General features: G+C 29.8%; 4 protein-coding genes across 7 annotated transcripts; 2 read left to right on the top strand and 2 right to left on the bottom strand.

Annotated features, from left to right (window-relative positions):
* Positions 1–726: 726 nt before the first annotated feature.
* On the top strand, positions 727–3,725 carry LOC107021585 (protein SULFUR DEFICIENCY-INDUCED 1-like). Of its 2 annotated transcripts, none has more exons than XM_015222275.2 (4): positions 727–924; positions 1,803–2,015; positions 2,503–2,658; positions 3,116–3,725. In XM_015222275.2, exons 1-4 carry the CDS (start codon positions 838–840, stop codon positions 3,521–3,523), a joined length of 864 nt encoding a protein of 287 aa, XP_015077761.1. In that variant the 5' UTR covers positions 727–837; the 3' UTR covers positions 3,524–3,725. The 2 variants fall into 2 exon arrangements, with proteins under 2 accessions (XP_015077761.1, XP_015077762.1); XM_015222276.2 differs by having other exon boundaries at positions 779–924; positions 1,792–2,015.
* Positions 3,726–4,764: 1,039 nt separating this feature from the next.
* Positions 4,765–8,451, bottom strand: LOC107022691 (caffeic acid 3-O-methyltransferase-like). Its single transcript, XM_015223287.2, has 4 exons — positions 8,022–8,451; positions 6,413–6,723; positions 5,713–5,777; positions 4,765–5,208 (listed from the first exon to the last, which is right to left on the bottom strand). The coding sequence occupies exons 1-4, from the start codon at positions 8,426–8,428 to the stop codon at positions 4,909–4,911; spliced, it is 1,083 nt and encodes a 360-aa protein (XP_015078773.1). The 5' UTR covers positions 8,429–8,451; the 3' UTR covers positions 4,765–4,908.
* Positions 8,452–15,755: 7,304 nt separating this feature from the next.
* Positions 15,756–19,529, top strand: LOC107023716 (BTB/POZ domain-containing protein At5g48800-like). Of its 3 annotated transcripts, XM_015224496.2 has the most exons (4): positions 15,756–15,900; positions 16,226–16,292; positions 17,207–18,340; positions 18,576–19,529. In XM_015224496.2, the coding sequence occupies exons 1-4, from the start codon at positions 15,827–15,829 to the stop codon at positions 19,098–19,100; spliced, it is 1,800 nt and encodes a 599-aa protein (XP_015079982.1). In that variant the 5' UTR covers positions 15,756–15,826; the 3' UTR covers positions 19,101–19,529. The 3 variants fall into 3 exon arrangements, with proteins under 3 accessions (XP_015079982.1, XP_027773678.1, XP_027773679.1); XM_027917877.1 differs by lacking the exons at positions 15,756–15,900; positions 16,226–16,292 and adding an exon at positions 16,307–16,615; XM_027917878.1 differs by lacking the exons at positions 15,756–15,900; positions 16,226–16,292 and adding an exon at positions 16,623–16,768.
* Positions 19,530–19,797: 268 nt separating this feature from the next.
* LOC107023717 (cytochrome b5-like) lies at positions 19,798–23,184 on the bottom strand. Its single transcript, XM_015224497.2, has 3 exons — positions 22,923–23,184; positions 20,534–20,600; positions 19,798–20,360 (listed from the first exon to the last, which is right to left on the bottom strand). Exons 1-3 carry the CDS (start codon positions 23,007–23,009, stop codon positions 20,107–20,109), a joined length of 408 nt encoding a protein of 135 aa, XP_015079983.1. The 5' UTR covers positions 23,010–23,184; the 3' UTR covers positions 19,798–20,106.
* Positions 23,185–23,570: the final 386 nt, after the last annotated feature.

The raw sequence follows: 23,570 nt of genomic DNA, 5'->3' as shown, positions 1-23,570 counted from the left end.
TATAAAGGTACAAAAGTTAAACTCATTTAAAAAATGCATCACACATAAATCTGTCATTTGACTTTGGTTCAAGTCATATTTATGCTCTCTAACTCTCTGACTGTGTAACAATAGAGACTTACTAAACTTATATAAAGTTGAATAAATAGATACACGCTTCCAACGTGACATTTTACACGGCAGTTCGCATCCTACGTCAGCAATGACGGAGCCAGAATGTTCAATCAGGGGATTCAAAATCTAAAAATTAAACACAAGAAGTAGTCAAAGGGGGTTCGACATCTACTATATATACCTAAAAATTATTTAACCATGTATAAATCATATAAATTTCCGCCGAAGGTGGGTTCAGATGAACCCTCTACTTGTAAGGTGGCTCCTGTACTGCCTATGTGGTGTCCTACATGTATTATGTCATGCAGGACTCATGTATCAACTTGTTCAATTTCATAAAAGTTTAAGTATCTATTTATTCATACATAAAGTTCGAAAGCATAAATGTGAAATAAAATTAAGTTAAAAATATAATATTTAATGTATCCATCGACTTTACGATTTAAAGCCGTTGAAAAAAACAATTAGCTAATTAATATAGACGGATAGTCATCTAGGTTCAATCTTGTAGCCCCCAATGATGAATTATTGGTGTAGATTGGGGAAAAATTTGTCATCTATATATGTTTATTAATGAATCTCACACCAGATTCATGGATCTTATCACTTTAGCTTTTTGCATATTATTATTAAAAATATATATATAGAACTATATATTATACACACCCTCCCATTTCTATTGAAAAAAATATATATTAAAGACTATATATTATAAAAATAAAGATGGATAAGAAAGAGGAAGAACAATTTCATGTATTTTATAAGGTTCCTTCAGGTGATGGACCTTATGTTAGAGCCAAACATGCTCAGGTAACAATTTTGGTTATTTTTTGCAAGTGTAATTTTCGATCGTATAATTTTTATTTTGCGCTATCAGATCAAAATAGACTTACTTATAATTATTCATATAAAATTACTATACACATGTTAGAGATTCACTGGTAATATTAAAAAAAAATCATACTGATAAATGTTCTATATTGATTGATTTTGTAAAATATTAATTTTTTAAACTATTAAAATTCTATCGTATGACCTTTTATTTCAAGTATCGTTAGGAGCAAGTTTAATTTCTGATTATTCTTCCTCTATGTAAAAATAAAATTCTTTTCATTAAATTTAATTCGTTATTTACTTAAGATATCTGAAATAGCTCTGTAAACTAGTGTATACTTAAGTTAGACAATCTTTAATACTTTAGTATTTTATATTAATTGTGTAACTAGCTTTTTCACACTATTTTTATGCATATGTATAAAACAGAACTTAAACTATGCTTGTTTCTACCTCTCCTTTTAAATTTTTTCCAAAAAAAGAGTTTTTTATAAATAATGTTTCCATCCCATAAAGGTAGGTTACAATTTTATATACAATCACTTTTTTCGAACTTCACTTATACGTGGAACTAAATAAAATATATTGTTATTGTTGTAATAGTGTCACATAATCATATACAATTAACACATTAAGGGGTCGTTCAACACGTACTATACAAATTAGGATTAACTTTATTTTATGTTAGTTTGAGGTATTAGCTAATTTCGAAACAATTTTATCACACTACTTTAACATAATTATCGTATATAGAAAATGAGATATTTTTTACTTATCCTCTAAATATTTGCGATCATACTTATATAACTTTTATATACTGATAATGTAAAGCGACTTTAATAGTATTATTTCAGCTAATTATGAAGGATCCAGAAGGATCAATACTATGGTTTATGAAAGCAATAAATGAAGGGGACAGAGTGGACAGTGCACTAAAAGACATGGCAGTTGTGATGAAGCAATTGGATAGAAGTGAAGAAGCAATTGAAGCAATCAAATCTTTTAGATACCTTTGTTCTAAACTAGCTCAAGAATCCCTAGACAATGTCCTCCTTGATCTCTTTAAGGTATAATAACGTCGTTTGTTCAGATATATTTTAATTGTTTTAGTGAAATATTATTAAAATATATATAATATAACATCATCGACAAAGTTAGATAAGGTTGAGATAGTTTCATCTTGATCCCTTTCAATGAAAAATCATATTATTTATGCATGATTAAATTTTCTTTTACGTATATATAGCAAATAATGTTGAATCCCCCTTAAACTTATTTTTATTTATATTTTGATCCCCTTAGTTAAAAATTCTGGCTCTATCACTGACAAGAGAACATGAAAATCAATCTTTTTAAAAAAAACTTGATTAATATAATGAAATGTTAATATAAAGAGGTATGACTGTATATATAACTAGTGATTGTTGGAATGAAAGATTATCACTAAGAGAATTAAAATACAATGATTTTTTCGAGCGAAATAAACACATGGCTCACCGTAACTTGGCTCCTAATGGCTTTTTTTTTTTGTGTGTGTATTTTTGGTTGATGTAGACATGTGGAAAAGTGGAGGAACAAATAGTGTTATTAAAGCAAAAGCTAAGACAAATATATGAAGGGAAGTTGTTCAATGGGAAGCCTATTAAAATTGCTAGATCTCATGGAAAGAAGATTCAAGTTACTATCACCCAAGAGACTGCAAGAGTTCTGGTAAGTATCATACTTTACTCATTCATCAATATTGTTGATGGTGTTCATGACGTAACGTTTCAGTCAGAGACGAATTCAAGATTTAAATATAATAGGTTGACGTTCAAATATTTTATCTGAAGCTCATATATAATGGTGATTTTTAGTCATTTTTGTCTGACTTCAGTCTTTTCTTTGTTCGAAGTTCATGCACATCGCACATATGACTGAACTTCAAGCAAAATTAGTTGAAGTCGGATAAAAAATGACTGAAGTTCAAGCATACATAGCTGAAGTGAGACAAGAATAAAATATTAGACCTAATACTGATGTTAGACTTTGTTAAGACTAACTTTAGACACATGGTGTTTAAAGTTATTATGAAGCGAATACACATTTTAAATAATTTAAAAAGCAAGCACAAATTAAATGACGACGTCAAAATCGGATACACTTGAAATAAATTGTGCTTTTGTAGGGTAATTTGGGTTGGGCTTATATGCAAAAAGGAAATTTTATGGCTGCAGAAGTGGTGTACAAGAAAGCCCAAATGATTTATGCAGACAGTAATAAGGCCTGCAACTTAGCCCAATGTTTGATCAAGCAAGCCCGATATGATGAGGCCCGTTATATCCTCGAAGATGTTTGGAGAGGTAACTATTTAGGTTCTGATGATACAAAAACAAAGAATCGAGTCGAAGAATTATTGTTGGAATTGGACTTGAAGCAACCCCCACCCTTCTTACAAAACATACCGGGCCTCGATTTGGATGATGATTTTGTAAATGGGCTTGACCATTTGATAAATGAATGGGCCCAGCCCAAATCAAGAAGGTTGCCAATATTTGAGGAGATCTCTACATTTAGAGATCAATTGGCATGTTGAATGGATTTCTGTTTTTAGAATTTGGGATTTATGGTTTAGTAAGGTTTAGATGTTAATTATATAAAATTAGATGTACAAAGTAAGAGGCATGTGGTATGTAAAAATTGTAATGTAAATTATAGCTTGGGGCAAAGTTTGAGAAATGTCACCGTTTGTTTGTTTGATCAAGTTTTTATAAGATAAAAAGTGCTTATTTTAAAAAGTTGGCGTGTTTGATCATTTTTTTAAGGAAAAGTAAGTGTTTTGAATTGTAATAGAAGTTCTTTTCGTAAGGTAAAATTATAATTTTTTTCTATAAGCATTTTTCGAACATTGATCAAACGCAATGTACTACTCTATATTTCGGGCCTTGATTTGATGATTGATTTTCTTATTGGGCTTTGAACAATTGATTCATGAATGGGCCCAGCCCAAATTAAGAAGGCTGCCAATATTTGTGGAATGATTCTACTCATCTCGAGTTGAACGAGCGGTGTATATAACTTAAGCTCATATTTTATAGTTGGGGTTGAGTATTGACCAAACCATTAGGGGGTGAAGCTAACATGAAAAGTACGAATTTGGAAGAACCAATTAGTTTGGCCCAAGTCTTCTATGTTTGTTGAGAAATTCACTGAATATGTACACATATTAAACTTCAAAATTCATAAAATTCAAATTCAAAACATAGAAAAACCAACCTTATCTCTTCCAAGTTCCAATATTGACGTTATTCGCGCTGAGTGTTTATAGCAATCAATGAATGTAAGACATGTGTCTTTTATCCAGAAGTCCAGTATACATCCCTCCCCTCTCTGATACATCCCTCATTTGTGATCCAATTGAATCGATTGTTGTCGGCTCGAATTATGTATACATGCATATACAACAAAAAGAATAAAAAATATGAATTCTAACTGATATTCATATAACAACTATTTGATCATCTCCTATTTTTGCTACACAATTTTAATTTCTATTATAATACACGATCGATATTATTTTCAAGATTATAAATCTTACATTTATGAAACATTACTATAGATCGATAATATTCTTGAAAAATATATGTTAAGCAGAGGCATATTCAAAATTTCGATAAGATGGTGCACGATAACAAAAAAAAAATACATCTTAAATATAAATTTTATCGATTTAACTTTTAGGTTCTTAATATGAACCAAGATCATGATATTAAAGGAAAATGAACATATTATTAACCATCAATATATATACCATACCTTATTTTTGTATATATAATATAGTAAGTGTATTCTTCAAATTACTTACATTTGATGATGAAAAACAATACATAGTACATATAATATTACAACACAATACTATACATCATGAAATGACGCGAGGAGGTAAAACACCCCTTTATTTTAAGAAATATAACAAAGTTACTACTTGTACAATTCCATAATCCAAATTAAAAATGCAGAATTTATGACTTTAAAACCAGAAAATCCAGATTTTTTTGCCAAAATTTCAAATTCTTCCATTGTTCTTTCTTTCCCTCCATGAGTGACAACCATTAGAAGCACATCAAGAAAAAATGCATTCTTGGAAAAGAAATCATTTTTTTGTGGATTATTTGGCTTTATATGTTCAACTAAAACCACTTTACCAAAATTAGGTAAAGATTTCCAACAATTCTTCAATATCTTTATGCAATCATCATCATCCCAATCATGAATTACATGCTGCATTGTAATATTTAACGTGTTAGGCGGCTCGATAAAATTAATGACTTAAAATCAAATATTAATAAGAGGACCACATAAAATTTATTTAATAAAACTTGACTTGCTAGGAATCTTCTTTGATGAGTTTATATTATGTACATAGATAATATAAATACTTTTTACACTAATAAAATAAGTTGATCATGACAAGACTAATATAGTAACTTGAAATAATTTTAACTTAGACCTGAATTTATTCGTGGTGATTTATAGTAAACATTAATTTTCGCTTAGACATCTCAATATGATTTGGTTAATTTTAAAAATCTCGTAACATATTTCGCTATGCTATTTTGAAATTTGTGTTGTAAAACAGGTCATTAATGTTCTTGTGGTTATAAATCATGTCACTAGAGGTGAAATAGAATATTTATTTAAATTATTTAAAAATATAGTAATATATCATGTTTTGAAATTAACTAAAAAGATATATCACATAAATTAAAAAGGAATAATACTAACTTTCATGAAGATTACATCTCCTTGAGGAACACTTTTAAACATATCTCCTGAAACATGCTCAACCCCTAACAAGAAGGAAATATAAAACTGTATCATCAAACAATTTTTGATAATCTAATAAAAATGATAATTAATATATGCTATTATAAAAAATACATTAATAGTATAAAAAATATTTGAAAAACATTTTTAAATGCACCTAACATATTGAAAATGACTTGAACTTGTCTTTCTTCTATTATATAATAATTGGATCCCAATTGTCCTTATTGTTAATTTTCTAAGTTAAAAATATCCTTCTTCCATCTATTGGATCACAATTGCTCGAAAATATGTGGAAGGATGAGTATTTTAATTCAAAAACTAACATTAAGGCCAAGTGGGTACCAACATATGAAAGATCAGTGTGATTCGTTGCACAAATCATTCCGTGTTCACGTAGAAATTTGAGAAGGATCGCATCCCAAGATCATGTATTCTTATGTAAATAATAATGGTTGCTTCCATGTGTCGAACTCATGAGTTATAGGTGACATAAAAACAACTATATTGTTGCTCCAAGATTCTTCTTTAACGGATGAAAAGAAGTCATATTTACATTATCGACATTTAGCCGTCCTCCCCCCTCCCCCCTCCCTCCCTTTTTTTTTTTTAATATATTCATACTGTTAGTATATATAACGTAACTTAAATTGTATACCTGGATAGACAGGAGCATCCTTGATGACATGTGGCAAATCAAAATTAACACCCTTAATATGAGGGTACTTTGAAACTATAGAAGCCATAGTTGAACCAAGAGCACCTCCAACATCTACCAATTGTTTTACTTCTTGAAAGCCATTATAGGTCTCAAGAATTTTAGTTATGGTTATCTTGTTCAATGTTTGTGTAGATTTATTAGTTACCTCAGCATATCTACTATTTTTTTCATGATATTCAAATACACCCATTCCATGTGCTTTGTTAAATGGTATTTCTCCTTCAAGAATTGCACCCTTCAAGAAAAACCTTGCAAATCAGAAAAAAAGAAAAAGTTTAAATTTTTCACTTGATATTTATTTAAGGTTTATTTAAGGGAAAACGGTCTGATATATCCCTTAACTTTGTTATTTGGAGCTGATATATTCCTCGTTGTAAAAGTGGCTTATATATGTCCTTATCGTTATACACACAACTCAAATGTACCCCTGTCATTACAAAATGAGCTCACATATATCCTTCATTTAGTGGAAGTTAAAAAATTAGTTCTAAATCTATATTTTTTACTTTTAATTTTTTTTAAAAATTATTTAGGGGTATATATGATTCTTCTATCAAAGTTCAAGCTATATTTAAAATTTTTTCATACATAAATTATTTTTTGACTTCTTTTATTACAATTATTTGAGTTTCTTATTCTTATTTTTTTTTCTTTCATTCCTTAGTTTAAAGAAAAAAATTAAACTATTTTTTTTTGTCTATATTGTAATTTGATTTTTGTATTCGAAGAAAAAAGTTTTGTCATCTACAATAAGTTTTACAAGAATATAAGTGAAAATAAATAAATTTGATTATCAAAATAATAAATCCAAATTAGTCATTGAAACAAAAAAAAAAGTCAAAAAAAAATATGTTTGACGAGGATTCAATTTATTTATATGGGATTATATTTTTTTAGAAAAAAATAATAAAAAATTAGATTTAATTTTTTAATTTTTTTTCATTTCTGTAGAAAAAAAGTGTATATGTGAGCCATTTGTTTATAAGTAGGGGTATATACGAGCCACTTTCATAACAATGGATATATCAACTCTAAATCATAACAATGAATATATCAACTCTAAATGACAAAATTGAAGGGTAAAACAGACCTTTTTCCCAAAATTTAACCATAAATATATAGCCACTCAATAAAAAATAGGGAAAGTTTTCCTAAATATACACTAATTATGTATAAAATATAATATTATACACTAATATACATGTATAAGCTTTTACATACTTAGAGAGATAAGAATATTGTAAGACAAAAAATAAAGTAACTTTGTTTATCTATAAAAAAAATTTCTGCCCCAATTTTATGTATTACGGTTCGTATTTTGAGAGTCAAATATTTTATCTTTAGTTTTCTAAAATTAGAAACACAATCTTTAAATTAACAAAATTAATATTTAAACAAAAAAATATTATAAATCTTAATAATTAATAATTTAAAAAATTTAAAAGACATAAAAAATTACGATTAAAAAAACTCATATTCGTTGAAAAATTTATATACGAATATATAAATTGAGACAGAAAGAATATAAAAGAATGATGGTTTATACCAAGAATTAACCATGGCTTGGTCATTAATGAAGAGAAATGTGGGAGCAATTGACATTTCATCATTATTTGAGACAAGATTTCTACTCAAAGGTGTCAAACTATAAAAGGGTCCATTTTCATCATCCTCTTTGAAAAGAGTAAATTTCAACAAAGATTGGTTAGCAAGAAAACTCAAAATCTTTTCAATCATAATTGGAGCTTGAGGATTTTTTGTTGGAATTTTGGATGCAATTTGAGAAGAGGATAATTGTGAATTTAGTGACAAAAGATCAAAAATACCAAGTTCCATAGTGACTTTCAAGACCATATTTAGGGCTAAACTAATTGGCAATTGCATAACACTTAGCATATCTTCTTCTTCTTTGGACATAATTTTCTTACTTTGATTTGTTGATGATATTTCCATTTTCAAAATTTTGGGATTGATAATTGATGATGAAGTTGTTGAGGAGAAAGTTAGAACATTTGTTCCTTTTATAGTAGCAAGCAGATTTAATTTAATTTAATGGTGTAACTTAATTATACCGCATCGAGTGTATACACCAAGCCAATACATGCATGTCGTGTTTAAATTTATAGTTCATTTTACTTCATTAAATTACGTAATAATGAAAATTGTATTGGCTTGGTGTAAACACTCGATGCGGATAAATTTTTTCCATTATATACATATATATTATAAAATTACTTTTCGTCTTACTTCTTACCTATTGAAGTTCTGTTCAAAAAACTTTTTTTGAGAATTTATATCTGCAACGCAATAATTCTTCTGTATCAACTTAGCTACCAAGTGACTATTTCATCCGTTTCTTATATTATCAGCATAAATATCATATAATTCAAAGACTTTCTCGCTAGATTTGAAGTTGAAATCTCATAGATTCAAATGATATATGCCTTATTTTTCATGTTAGTTGATTTCACTTTTATGGATGATTACTCTATGTACTTGAGTTCTACAAGTTATTAAATTCATATTTATTATTAAAAAAAAGGAAAAGTTACTCTTGATTAACTTTTAAATAATTATATGGCATAAAATATGTACATATATATTATTTGTGTATATAAATTAAACTCTTACAAAAATATAATTAGGTGAAAATGATTCTGAAAAGAAACAAACAAACAAATAATTTTTTGGGAACATGCTATGAATCTGATTATGGTATCTTTCAGCCCATATATATTTTCAGATCGTGAAATTAATTTTATGTGTTTGATTATATAAGTGTTTTTCAGATCGTGAAATTAATTTTATGTGTTTGCTTATATAAGTGTTGAAGATAGGGAAAATTTATTTGCATCGAATGTTACATCAAGTCAATACATGAATGTCACATTCATGTGTTTAAATTTATAGTTCATTTTACTTTATTAAATCACGTAATAATACATTTTATAATGGGTTGATGTAAATATTCGGTGCGGATAAATTTTTTCCGTCGAGGACTCTAAGTTGATAATAACAATTATTTTTTTCGTCTCAAATAATCAGTTGCGTTTCTCTTTTGCACACCTTCTAAAGGACTATTAATTAGAAGGAGTTTTGACTAATTTACTTTTATTTATTTTCTAAAATATAATCTCTATTCAGTGAATATTTACTTTATTTTTGTATCATCACCCTCACAATCGAAGTGTTTGTAGTCTTCAAGAACAATTACAAAAGATAGAAATAGAAAGAAATAATTAATTTCATATAAAAAAATGAAAAATAATTTGAAAAAATTATTTTTAAAAATCAAAAACACATAAAGTACTAAAAAATAATAAGATCAAACCGCCTTCCATATATTTGTTTGATTTCTTATTGATGCACTATTTGAAGAAATACTGTACTTTTAAAATGAGGTGAGATCATCAATGGGGTCAATGTGAATATGAAACTCATTTTAAATAAATTTATAATATTCAAATTTTCTAAAATATTTCAGAAAAATCGAATCAAAACTAACAATATCTTAACTAGCTAAAGACATAATTAAAATGTTAGTCTATGGCCTTTGTGAGGTCACATGATTATGTAAATAACACAATAATTCATGGTCCCAAATATGAATGACACAATACATTGTACAAAATTTCATTTTATTATTATTTACCCAATTTGGGGTCCCTTATTAAAAAAATTTATTATGATATCATACATTGTGGTAGTTAGTGTTGGTAAAATGAACAAAATACTCTAGTATACATCTAACTCTTACAATTTTGAAAAAGAATCGAGAGATTTATTAAAATCGAATCAAGATTCTACTCATATAACCTGCTCCATGAAACGTAGATTGAGCGTAATTGCTGCAAAATTAGTTGTGCACGGTAATAAAGAATGTCAATGTCATCGTTTGTAAGCATTTCATGTCATCTTCATTCTCTCGAATTCATTTCTTGCTTTTTATTTGTATTATACAGTATGATTGAGATTTATCCTAATCGACACTTTAAAAGTTACTCATTTATCCTACTTGCTATTGATTTTGAATTCTATTAATCTATAATAATCGATATGAAAATTACTGTCACAATTAACTGATCTAGAGAAAGATTTAAACAAAAGACTCTTCTATTTGACAATAAACAATCAAAAGATATGTATAATTATACAAGTTATCCTTCATACGCGTATATCATAATGTATATATCTTATAAGACTTATATAACTTATATATATCAATTATTTAACAAAATATAAGCATGATATACATAAAGAAGGATAGGTGGGAAAAAATCATATTTACTTTATTTTGTGTGGATAATCAACTACAATATTTGTTTTAGGTTTAGTTTGCTAAATAAATATCTGATTAAAAATATATTAATTTTATCTTTAAAAAAATGCATATAGATGTCAATAGCACATATGAACATTAACATCTAAGCCCAAAATAAAATTATAAGCTCAAACTAAAATTTTAGGAATCACATGTTGTAATTACATTAATTCCTTAAAAGTAACACAAACTGCATATATAATATGTAGCTCGGATACATTAAAGAGTATCTCAGATACATTATAACATATATCGGATGCATAATACGTAGCTCGGATACAATATAAAATAAACTGGATACACAATATGTAGTTTGGATACATTAAATACTGGTCCGAATACATTAATATGTAGCTCGTATACATTAAAGAAACAAGGGATTTTTGAGGTTTTTAGAAATGGAAAGAGATATCGGAAATAAGAAAAAAGATAAAACGTGTTTCAGCAAATTTTCCAAAAAATAATTAGAGGGCTTTCCACTCCTTTTGCTGGATCTTCATTTTTTTTCATGTTGGGCCAAGTGAACATATAGTTGATTTTAGGATCCATATTTAAGATATAGCCAACATTAAACTTTGCAAGTTCAAATCACTTTATATATTAGTTTTGTATATATACCATTAAAGTTGCAAAACATTAACAAACATTCTTTAATGTTTGACATATATTATTTGTTGAAGCAAATTAATTTCACACACACACAATTAAGGTTGAAATGTTAATATGCGAGGCTTGCTCGAGTGGTCGAGCACCTCCATCGAGGACTCCAGACACACTGAAGGATAAGTGATATCACTATTGAATCTTTTGAGAGTTAGGAGTGGGAAGAAAACGGAAAAAATAAAAGGAAGAGGTTGAAAATGATATTATTTCAGAAATCAATTGTAAATTATTTTCAAATATAGATGATGCATATGCCATAAACATCAATTAAAGAGATAATTCTCCCAAGATTAATGAACAATTAATTAAGTTCAAATTATTAAACTTGATGATAAGGTTTATAGTCTAATTAATGATGACACAATATAATTAGCTAGTCTATAGAGTACCCTATACCTATATATATATATATATAATGATATTCATTTTTTTAAAATTTTTAATTTGGTGTAATATATGAACAATTATAGTAGGCATGCTACAACATCAATCAATTAAAATAACAGTAAAAAGATTTTACCCATTAATTCAGACAATGATATAATTTGCATGGCTCCACCAATTTGAAAGATACAAACAAAAGCTGAAAATTGTTTAAAATAGAGATTAGGAATGTTAACTATACGGATAAGATTAAATTTGAACAGATCAAAATAGATTGAGTTAATGACACATACAATTATTACTTGAACCGAAATAGATTAGTTCAAAATGGATTAAAAGCCGGGTTATAACTTAATCCCTTCAATTTTAATATATAATAGAATTTAGTTATAAACATATTAAAATTAAATTCATCAAATTTTATATTATAAATATTCCTATAAATATGAGGACTAATTCAAAAGGTTTTGAACTTTTAGGGGAATATTGACCAGCAAAATAACTTTATGAGTGCATGCGTAAAATGATTATATATATCTTCTTTAGGGTTGATGTTTTTCTTTGATTAAATTCATTTTTTCTTTATATGATGAGTTTTTTGAATTTCGGAAATTGAATCCTCTCTTTCAGATTTTGATCTTAATAAAATTTGTTTTTAATTGGAATTTTTATCAAAATTAGTATTAGTCGAGTCCCGAAATAAATATCAAAATACAAGTGGAAAAAATATATGAGTATTAGGTTTTAATTAAATGTCATGTGAACATGTGTAGTACAATTAGTTGGTATGTTTGTAGCTATTTGGCATGCTTGTTCATAAAGTCTGAATGTGATTCATTGACTTTGACTTTATTATTCAGTCCGTTTTTTTTTCTTTGTGATGTTGAGTTTTTCTAAAGTCAGTTTGACTAACTTTAAAGTTAAATTAGATTATATTCATTCAAAATTTTTAATTAAAAAATTTAAACATTTAAAAACTATACGAAAAAGTACCATACATTTTAGCTTTGTATGTAAATATGATGAAAAATACATTATAAAATATTATTCAAAGTTTTTGTAGTTTGATTCTAAAAAAGAAACTATGACAATTAAAAGTGGACAGTTATTATAATAAAGAAGTAGATTTTTGAAAAAAAATTATGCACATATATATATATATATATATATATATATATATATCAAATCAAAGTGCACTAGAATAATACTATTTTTGATCCTTTAATTATTGATGAACTTTGTTTTTGGCTCTTAGCTTGTGACATATGATTCAAGTCAATAGAGTTAATTTTTAATTAATTAAAATATGTGTATTGAACTGTTTTTAGAAGTATATTACCTTTAAATATTATTTAATGATACAAGTTTAATATAATATATGTGTAATCAAATAGTGGAAATTCTAAATTGTGAATATTGACGAGTAAAGAAATTAAATTGCATATTTTAAGTAATCCAAGTGCCTCGATAGATATCACAAGGATTATAATAATAATAATAAAAGTTAAATTAAGATGGGAAATTTTTACAAGCTTTTTAAAATTTTAAAAATGAAATAAAAATTGTTATACCATGTTCCATCATTTTCATAGTTTTTTAAAGTCAACAAAAGTTTGATTATATTCCAATTAATGGGAACACTTTGGGCCCTCCCATCAAAATTTGTTTCTAAGTATGTATGATTTTGATAAATGTGGTGGGTAAAGGATAATCATTATCTTGATAAATCATTTTTAAAAAGTGCACAACTTTATCTTTATACATTTTTTCTTGATTTTATTTCCTTAATTTTTCCCAACTTTTTTCTTTCATTTTCGAGGAAAGACTCAAAATAGTCCTTCAACTTTGGGTTAAGGCTCAAAGTGATCCTTGAGTTTTTACATGAAGCACTAATAGTCCCTCATGTTTGCAATATTGGTGCACTTTTGATCCTCCCGCAAAATTTTACCTATTTTTTAGCATTAATTTTGTCCAAAATTTTATATAAGAATGTTCAATCGTCTTTTTATATATATAAATAGAAGTAATAACCCTATCTGAGAGAAGGTGATAAGAAAAACACCTTTGTTCTGTTCACTAGAAATATTATTGCAGCTAAACTAAAAACATCTTAACATATGACTTTACAGGAAAAGAAAAAATTATACTATTGCACGTGAAATTATCATGATAAACCTCTCGACTTTACCTGCAGCACAGTTTCTACTAAACAAAACAAAGTGTTTTCCTTCTCACATTCGTTCATATAGAGTTATTATATCTACTAAATATACAAAATAACGATTGAACATCTCATACATAAGTTGTGGATAAAATCAATGCTAAAAAATAGGTAAAATTTTAGACAAGGACTAAAAGTGCACCAATATTGCAAACATGAGGAACTATTAGAGCCTGTTTGGTTCAGCTTAAAAGCTGGTTTTTGACTTATTTACCTGTTTGGCAATACTCAAAATAACTTATTTTAAGTTAAAAAAAACTTATTTTAAGCCAAAAGTTAAAAGTTCGGGTAGGGGTGCTTTTTTTTTTTAGCTTATAAGCTGTTTTAAGTTGACCACATTTTTATCTTTTTGCTCTTAATATTTTTATACAATCTCCAAATTACCCACATAACCCTAACATCTCTTTCTTCCATTTTTCCCTTTTCACGTTCGGCATAGCAACTTCAGCACTTTTATCCAAACGCCTAACTGCTTATTTTAAAAATAAGTTTCAGAACTTTCAAAAGTACTTTTTTAAAGCTGCTTTTATTAAGCCCATCCAAACGGGCCCTTAGTGCTCTATGTAAAAACTCAAGGATCACTTTCAGTCTTAACCCAAAGAAAAGGGACTATTTTGATCCTTTCCTCTTCATTTTCAGTAAACATTGCCAATGTGAAAAAGGTGATTGAATTCTAAAAGCCAAATTTTGCGATTTTGGGAATGGTGAAAAATGTATTTTTGATTTTTTTTCATATTTGGTAATATCAATTTATTTTATTTTTAACAAAATATATAGTTTTTCTGATTGATGCCAGAAAAACAAATTTTACAATTGACCCTCGATTTTTATAATATTTGTTTAAATTGTATATAAGTAATTTAAAAATAATATATTTTCCTCGTCGAACAGAAGATGATAATGTCAAAAGAAACATTTTTCTTTATACCAAACATACTCATAGTATAAAATATTTACACTATAATATACCACATTAAACTAATAAAAAGTTTAAGGTCATATTTACTTGCTTGAACAACTTGTTATCCGAGTTTAAGTTATATACATTATTAATAAGAAATTTTTATACTAACAGATTATCTTTATTTGTTATAACAGATAATCTATCTTATTATAAAAATTGTAAATCTCATGATATTTTAAGAAAGCTTACGACATCTTCTAATATATAGACCTCATATTGTAAAAAAAAATTACATTTCTTATACGTAACTTGACCTATTTTCAAATTTACAAATTTCATATATTAATAAGGTTTACTTATAAAAAGAAGTTTTTACATTGACGATATATGTTAGGATCGAATCCATACACACACTTGATGGATGAAGAACACAAGAATTTTCAAGAGAAAGAGATGAGAGATCTAGAGAGAGAAAGAGAGGAATCAATATTTTGTGGTAACATCCCGTGAGTAAACTTCCACGGCGATGGGGTATATATATTAATTATTCAGAGTATTTTAGATTATAGAGAATAAATATATATTATGTAATTCTTTAGATTAAGTCCATATTATTTATTTTTATAACTAATAAAAACATGTCCCACTTGAGAGGCCATTGTTTTAGACATGCAATCTATGATTTTTGAAAACAAAAGCCAAACTTTTTGACAAAAAAATGGCCAAAAAACTACTCAACCAACAACAACAAAATCTCCTACTTGTGTTTTTTGTCTCTTATTTTCTTTTAACAACTTTTCACATTCTTCTTTCTTCTTAATTTCTCTAAATTCAAATATAATTTTTTTTTCTTTCACCATGGCAATGGACAAGCACCACCACCATCAAATGCCTCTAACCAAGTCAGCATCAAGGCAAAGATACAACGAATGGTTCGTACAATATATACACTGACAGAATAAAGAAAACGCTATATAACTCTAGTTTTACGTGTTGTCATAGGTTATTTATTGTGTTTTTGCATGTATATGAATTTATATTTTTGCTATAAAGAGGAGGAGACGGAATGTTGTATTCAAAATCTATATTAATCGGGTTTTAAGTAAGTTGATGGTGTAAAAAATACGACTTTATATTTTCAGCGTATATTAGTTATAACTTGGTTGACTCATAGGTGAAATTTCATATTTTTACAATAAAAAAAGTTGTTTTAATTATTTATTTTGGGCTAATTAGTTATTTTTACTTGTTATATAGGGTATTTAGAGATGTTCCAAGTGATATAACAATAGAAGTGGATGGTGCCATATTTTCATTGCACAAGGTAAAGTTCTTCATCCTCGTTAATCAGAGGTAAATTCAGTATTTAAACTTGACGTATTTAGAGGTTTTGAATTGTTTGAAATATTGAGTTCAAGACTTGATATTTATACTACATTTTTTCGAACTTTTCATGTATACATCTATGATATATGTTGAAGAAATGATGGATTTAATTGAACCTGACTCTCAACATCAGTAGTGGCGGGATCAGGATTTTCACTGATGAGATTCAAAATATAAAGACGTAGGCACACGAAGATGCCAAGGAATTCAACATCTACTATATATACGTTAACAAATAACGTTGATCTTGTACATTACAAAGTAATTTTTCAACAAACCCCCTTTCAAAAATCCAAGTCTAGCTAGTTAGGTCGGAGGTTTGGAGGGTGCGGATTAGAAAAGAAAGTTAGTAGGTAATTATTGTTTTTCTGCTGGATAGGCTTGGTGGTCGTACTTGTACCTACTTTCTTACTAGTAAGTATTAGCAATCTTATCTCGTAGTTTTTTGTTCTTCGATTTCGATTATTACCTGTATTTGTTGGTGCTTTGATTATCACATTATTTCATCGTTGTTAGTGTTTTTCCTTCCATATGTTGTGTACCGTTTTCCATTTCGCATTCCTTGCTTCAAAATGCCTTTTTTTTCAAGCCGAGTGTCTTTCGGGAACACCCTCTCTTTCTCTACGAGATAGGGATTAGGTCTGTCTACACTATACCCTCCTCAAACATAACTTGTCCGATTACACTGAGTATGTTGTTGTTGATTTTTATCAAACAGAACACATTCAATCTGATACAGTCTCCAATAATATCAATGTTACATTTTTTTTTTTCAGTTTTCATGCATATGAGCTATTTCAGATACCATAGTGTAGTAGAAATTCCCTAACAATATGAGAATTATGATTTCAGTTTCCCCTTGTGTCGAGAAGTGGACGAATTCGGAGGCTTGTAGCTGAGCACAGAGATTCTGATATATCAAGAATTGAGCTTGTTAGTCTACCAGGTGGATCTGAATCATTTGAGTTAGCAGCCAAATTCTGTTATGGTGTCAACTTTGAGATCACATCATCAAATGTTGCTCAACTCTGTTGTGTATCCGATTACCTCGAGATGTCAGAGGATCACTCGAAAAACAATCTTGGTTCTCGAGCTGAAGAGTATCTCGACAGCATTGTCTGCAAGAATCTTGAAATGTGTGTTGAAGTCTTGAGACAATCCGAAAACTTACTCCCCCTTGCTGATGAGTTGAAAATCGTTACCAGATGTATCGATGCTGTAGCCTCAAAAGCTTGTGTTGAGCAGATCGCTTCAAGTTTCTCGCGTTTGGAGTATAGTAGCTCAGGGAGGTTGCATATGAGTAAACAAGCCAATTGTGAAGGGGATTGGTGGATTGAGGATCTTTCTGTTCTTCGTATCGACTTGTACCAACGTGTCATAACTGCAATGAAATTCCGCGGTGTTAGACCTGAAAGCATTGCAGCATCATTAGTAAGCTATGCACAGAAGGAGTTAATACAAAAGTCTATTTCTGGTTCAAAAGAAAAACTCGTGGTTGAGACGATTGTTAGCCTGATGCCTGTTGAGAAATTCGTCGTTCCTTTGAGCTTTCTGTTTGGATTGTTGCGAAGTGCTGTGATGCTAGACTGCAATGCTGCTTCTAGACTTGATCTCGAGAGACGGATAGGATCTCAGCTGGATATCGCAACTCTAGATGACATACTAATTCCTTCGTTTCGTCATGCTGGTGATACTATGTTTGATGTTGACACAGTGCATAGGATCTTGGTTAATTTTTCACAACAGGAAGGCGATAGCGATGATGAGATGGAAGATGTATCGGTTTTTGAATCCGATAGCCCTACTGCTACACCATCACAAACTGCATTGTTCAAAGTATCAAAACTGGTTGACAACTACCTAGCTGAAATTGCACCAGATGCAAATCTGAAGCTGAACAAGTTCATTGCTATTGCAGAAACATTACCAGCACACGCGCGAACTGTACACGATGGCCTTTATCGAGCCATAGACGTTTACCTCAAAGTATGTATTCCTCAACTTATTCAAAATGTGATATGTTCGTTTGAATGAGAGACCTAAATCTTTCATACAATATGTTGAGCTGACTCTCCCAAAATGTTATTGCATCTGTGTTGGTTCATCCAAAAATGAACTACTTTTGGATGATCTGACACGTGCCTGATGATATTTTTTGGAGAGTCCGAGCAACATAGTCTTCATAATTACTAAAAGACTCTTCATTGATTCATATTTCCAGGCTCATCTAACTTTATCAGATCCAGATAAGAGGAGACTATGTAAATCAATCGATTTCCAAAAACTCTCACAAGACGCTGGTGCACACGCTGCACAAAATGAACGTCTTCCCTTACAATCAATCGTTCAAGTTCTCTATTTCGAGCAATTAAGGCTAAGAAACGCCTTGTTTTGCTCGTATCCTGATGATGACATTAAGCCAATGCATCAATCTTGGAGGATAAACAGTGGTGCTCTTAGTGCAGCAATGTCTCCTAAGGACAATTATGCTTCGTTGAGACGAGAAAACAGAGAGCTTAAACTTGAGCTAGCGCGAATGAGGATGAGATTGAATGACTTGGAGAAAGATCATGTTTGTATGAAGAGAGATATGCAGAAATCCAGCTCGCGAAGATTCATGAAATCTTTCTCCAAAAGGATTGGGAAGAAGTTCAACATTTTCGGACATAGTTCCTCGAGGGAGTCTACTAATTCTCCCTCGAGGCACTCGGAAAGAACTGATTCTAAGATAACTGATAGAACATGACTATCCATTATCCAGGTACATCTAGTTACACGAAATTTTGTATAGATAAGGCTACAGATGTGTGAAAGGCGCGTTGAAGGATGTGATCTTGTTAGATGTATACACTTAAAACTTTCATTTTTGCATATGTATAAGCAATGGATTCAGTTGAACCCACACAACCCGCCCTAGATCCATCTCTAGACTGAAAGGGCGGGCTAAGGTCACAACTTACAAGTTTGTAGTCTCATTATGAACTTCCCAAGAGGTCGATCGTTCTATGTTCCAGGGTTGGGTTGGATAGGACCAGATCCAAATGTAGATTAGTTATTGCTTCAAGTTCAGATGTTGTAATAGGCTTAAGTTTTCTCCTAGTTTCACCGGTGAAGTGAACGGGGATTCAAGTTTTTCATTTCACTCAATATAAAAGTAGGTCATATCTTTAAACCATTTCGAGGTATTTTGATGATCGAGAAATCTGTCTGGAGCCAACCCTTTCGAAACTCGAAGATGATGGGCCTAAGTTACATTCTTTAGGCATTTTGCAGCAATAACAAGCCCTTCATGAATTTCCACATGACACTATCATGACAACAAAAATAGATAATCATGATTCAACATCTATGTTGCTCGGACTCTCCAACCCATGTTGAATCCCCCGTTGGAGGATTTGACACACGTACATCAACATTTTTGAAGAATTCAAGCAACGTAATTCTAACATGACATAAATATGAGAGTACATTAACAACTTTTGACTAATAGGTTTGACTGAATTCAATAGTTTCCACAAATATCAAGTTTTGAACCCAAAATTTCAAAGGTACGTCGAATTCAATACTAAGAGCCTTAAAATGTTGAAACGTCTCGAGATTAAAATCTCGAATCCACACTCTATAAGATGACTCAACAATCTATTACAACAAGAACATACGACTATATGAAGTCTAAGAAGTAAAATTCGATATATATTTTTTTGAATCGAGGGTGACATCTTGCATTATGAATTTACCGTTGCATTCAATCTTCAAGAGGATTGTTTGGTGTAGAAGCGGATGCCAACTGCTACGCCCAAAATGATCAAGGGAACTAAGAACTGGAGAAGCTTGATTATGAATTCGGATGTCTTGTCCTGGTTGTAATGAGGCTGATTGGGAGGAGTGTACGCCTTTTTAGTCGGGATGGTTGCTGAATCAATATCCCCTACGTAGTACTCGTCCAACATGGCTCGAGCACTGCTGCTGTGACCAACATCCTCAAAATCATCGGTTGCATCCTTTCCTGCACCAAATTACCATCCCATAAAACATCGTCTTCTAAAGAATCACCAAGCTTTTTACATCAATTTTTCACAGATAACAACACTACTGGGAATTCAGAATTTAGAGTCAGTGAGCTAGACGTAAGTTACAATGTGTGGTTTTGGTAGGAAAAAGTTGGTCAACGTATATTACCAGTAGCAGCTAATAAAACCTCATCGCCACCAGGGTGATCGTCCAAGAACTTTGTCACATCGTACACCTATCAAATAAAAGATCGATATCAGACAATGAACCTCAATACACACTTCTCTGGTATAGCACAAGAAAAATTGCCGTCTTCTATAAATATCGTCAACTTAGAAACTGAAATACAAAGTGTACTAACAAACCTAAACAAAAACAAACTACAATTGAATTAAGGGCAGTACTAGATTATAACTTTCGTCGGAAAAGTTTCAAAAGTAAGGCACGATGGAAGGTTGTAAAGCAATTTACCAAGTTTTGCTACCGTGAATTAAGGGCAGGGCAAGATTATAACTTTCTTCGGAAAAGTTCCAAAGGTACAAAGTATAAGATTCTTTGCTACTTGCTTTTAGAAGGAAAAGCCTAATGGCAATAGGCATGAATTAACATGGAGGGTTTTTTACCATCGGATCAAATTCATGTTGAAACAAGTTGAGATAAGTTGAATTTAAGACGTAGACACAACCCACAGACAACGATGACCATCAACCAAATGTCAACAAAATGAAAACCACCAATATCAGCACTTCAAAAGGTCAATAATTTCATCACTCATCATGCTAATGCCTGACAAATGCTAAAATTCGCAAAAATTAAGTATTAGACTGTTTGAAGAGGAAGGCAATTGTTTGTTAAAACAAATACAGATCACTCAAACCTGAGTAATCAAGAACCAAACTTTTGAGTGAATCTGGCATCTTAACAAATATTGAACCTTTAATAAATATTGGTGTGAAAAAACACAACAAACATCACCTCCAGTCAATTACATCAAAAGGACTGGGGGCGAAAAGGTTACTACAGATATCACAAAGACTATACATTGCCACTAATAAATACCCAAAGATTGAATCTTTAACAGATACTTGTAAAGAAAAGCACATGAAAACATCAACCTCAGTTAACTACGTCAAAAAGGGGTGGAAGTAAAGAGGTTATTACAGAGATCACAAGGCATATATCTATATATTGTCACTCAGAGGCGGATTCATGATTATGATTTGAAGTTTATGGTTCCTATAACAACCTCGAGTGAACAATATCTATTGGGTTCATAATCGCATACTTATACATATTTTACGAATTTCTTAATAGAAATACAAGGTCTACGCAAAAAGTACTGATTCTCGTGAACCAATAAACTATGCTCTACATCCGACATTGTTGCCACAGCAATAACATACCAAATGTAATCCTACAAGTCGGATCGAGGGATGGTAGTGTGTACAACTTAGCCTACCCTGTGAAGGTAGAGAGGCAAAGTTGCCACTAATAAAGAGCCAAAAATTGAATCTTTAACAGATATTCACAATAAAACATCGAATCCAGTAAGTTACATCAAAAGGGGTGGAGGCAAAAGGGAAATAAGTTGCCCCTAATAAAGACCAAAAAAGTTGAATCTTTAACATATATTTGAACAACAAGCACAAGAAACAACAACCCCATTAAATCAAAGGCAAAAAGTTAATACAGAAATCACAGACTATAAGTTTCCCCTAATAAAGAGCCAAAAATTGAATCTTAAACATATATTTGAACAAAAAAGAACAAGAAACAGCAACCCCAGTATAATAAAACAAAAGGGGTAGGCATTATGGTAAATACATAAATCACAAAGACTATAAGTTGCCCCTGATAAAGAGCCAAAAAATGAATCTTAAAACATATATTTGAACCAAAAAGCACAAGAAACAGCAACCCCAGTAAATTATAATCAAAAAGGTAATTACACAGATCACAAAAACTGTAAGTTTCCCCTAACACCCAAAAATTGAATCTTTAACATAAATTTGAACAAAAAAAACACAAGAAACAGCAATCCCAGCAAATAAAGGCAATTACATAGATCACAAAGCCTATAAGATTCCCTAATAGACCCAGAAATTGAATATTTAGCATACAATTGAACAAAAAAGCACAAGAAACAGCAACCCCAGTAAACTAAAGGCAATTTCATAGATCACATAAACTACAACATCCCTAATAGACCCAAAAATTGAATCTTTAGCATATATTAGAACAAAAAAGTACAAGAAACAGCAACCCCAGTAAACTAAAGGCAATTACATAGATCACAAAAACTACAACATTCTCTTATAGAGCCAAAAATTGAATCTTTAGCATATATCTGAACAAAATTGTACAAGAAACAGCAACCCCAGTAAACTAAAGGCAATTACATAGATAAAAAAACTATAAGATCCCCTGTTAGACCAAAAAATGGAATCTTTAGCATATAATTGAACAAAAAAGTACAAGAAACAGCAACCCCATTAAATTAAATCAAAAAGGGGGTGAAGGGATAAAAGTATATACATAGATCAGAAAGAAAAAATACCTTGCCACTAATGACAAGCCAACAATCTTTGGCATTGTTGTGAGGTGCTACTTCTTCCAAAGTATAAACCTTTGTTTCACTACCCATTTATGGATACACAAAAACAAAAAGAAAAAACACCCAATTGGAGTAGAGAAACAAAAAATGCGATGAATCTTGATTTGGGTGTTCAAAATTGAGGGCTTTATTATTCTTTACTATAGTTTGGTAAACTATTGGAAAAATCAAAGAGTGGTGGGTGGGTGAATTTGATGTGGAGGTTGGTGAGAATAAAGATGTGACATTAGTTCATCTAAAATTTTTTTATCATATTATTAATAAATTACAATTTATTATATAGTTTTTCAATATTAAAATTTAAAATATTGAATTAATTACGTAGCTTTTTAATTTGAGATTTGAACATGAAGTTATTAACCAATTAGATCACACTTTTAGATGCTTCGATTTTGATATTTATAAATTCACATTTTATTTAAAATTTAAATTATATATAATTATATCAAAAATATTATAAGTTTTTTAAAATGTCTCGATTATATCCAACTTTTATTTTATAAAAGTATTCAAAAGAAAGTATAAATAATTTGTTTCATTAATCAACTACACGAAAATAATATTTAGTCAAAATTTCAATATCTAATCAAT

Source organism: Solanum pennellii, chromosome 6 (genome assembly GCF_001406875.1).
Source record: "Solanum pennellii chromosome 6, SPENNV200".
Lineage (NCBI taxonomy): Eukaryota > Viridiplantae > Streptophyta > Magnoliopsida > Solanales > Solanaceae > Solanum > Solanum pennellii.
This window is presented reverse-complemented; position numbering and strand designations above follow the sequence as displayed.

Coding starts and splice junctions, on each gene's coding strand:
- LOC107021585 (XM_015222275.2), top strand. CDS start 838: ATGGATAAGAAAGAGGAAGAACAATTTCATGTATTTTATAAGGTTCCT. Junction 925..1,802: donor TTAGAGCCAAACATGCTCAG/GTAACAATTTTG, acceptor GTATTATTTCAG/CTAATTATGAAGGATCCAGA. Junction 2,659..3,115: donor AAGAGACTGCAAGAGTTCTG/GTAAGTATCATA, acceptor GTGCTTTTGTAG/GGTAATTTGGGTTGGGCTTA.
- LOC107022691 (XM_015223287.2), bottom strand. CDS start 8,428: ATGGAAATATCATCAACAAATCAAAGTAAGAAAATTATGTCCAAAGAA. Junction 6,724..8,021: donor CAAGCCATGGTTAATTCTTG/GTATAAACCATC, acceptor CTGATTTGCAAG/GTTTTTCTTGAAGGGTGCAA. Junction 5,209..5,712: donor GAGATGTAATCTTCATGAAA/GTTAGTATTATT, acceptor ATTACAATGCAG/CATGTAATTCATGATTGGGA.
- LOC107023716 (XM_015224496.2), top strand. CDS start 15,827: ATGGCAATGGACAAGCACCACCACCATCAAATGCCTCTAACCAAGTCA. Junction 16,293..17,206: donor CCATATTTTCATTGCACAAG/GTAAAGTTCTTC, acceptor TTATGATTTCAG/TTTCCCCTTGTGTCGAGAAG. Junction 18,341..18,575: donor CCATAGACGTTTACCTCAAA/GTATGTATTCCT, acceptor TCATATTTCCAG/GCTCATCTAACTTTATCAGA.
- LOC107023717 (XM_015224497.2), bottom strand. CDS start 23,009: ATGGGTAGTGAAACAAAGGTTTATACTTTGGAAGAAGTAGCACCTCAC. Junction 20,601..22,922: donor GGCTTGTCATTAGTGGCAAG/GTATTTTTTCTT, acceptor TTTATTTGATAG/GTGTACGATGTGACAAAGTT. Junction 20,361..20,533: donor GGTTTTATTAGCTGCTACTG/GTAATATACGTT, acceptor AATTTGGTGCAG/GAAAGGATGCAACCGATGAT.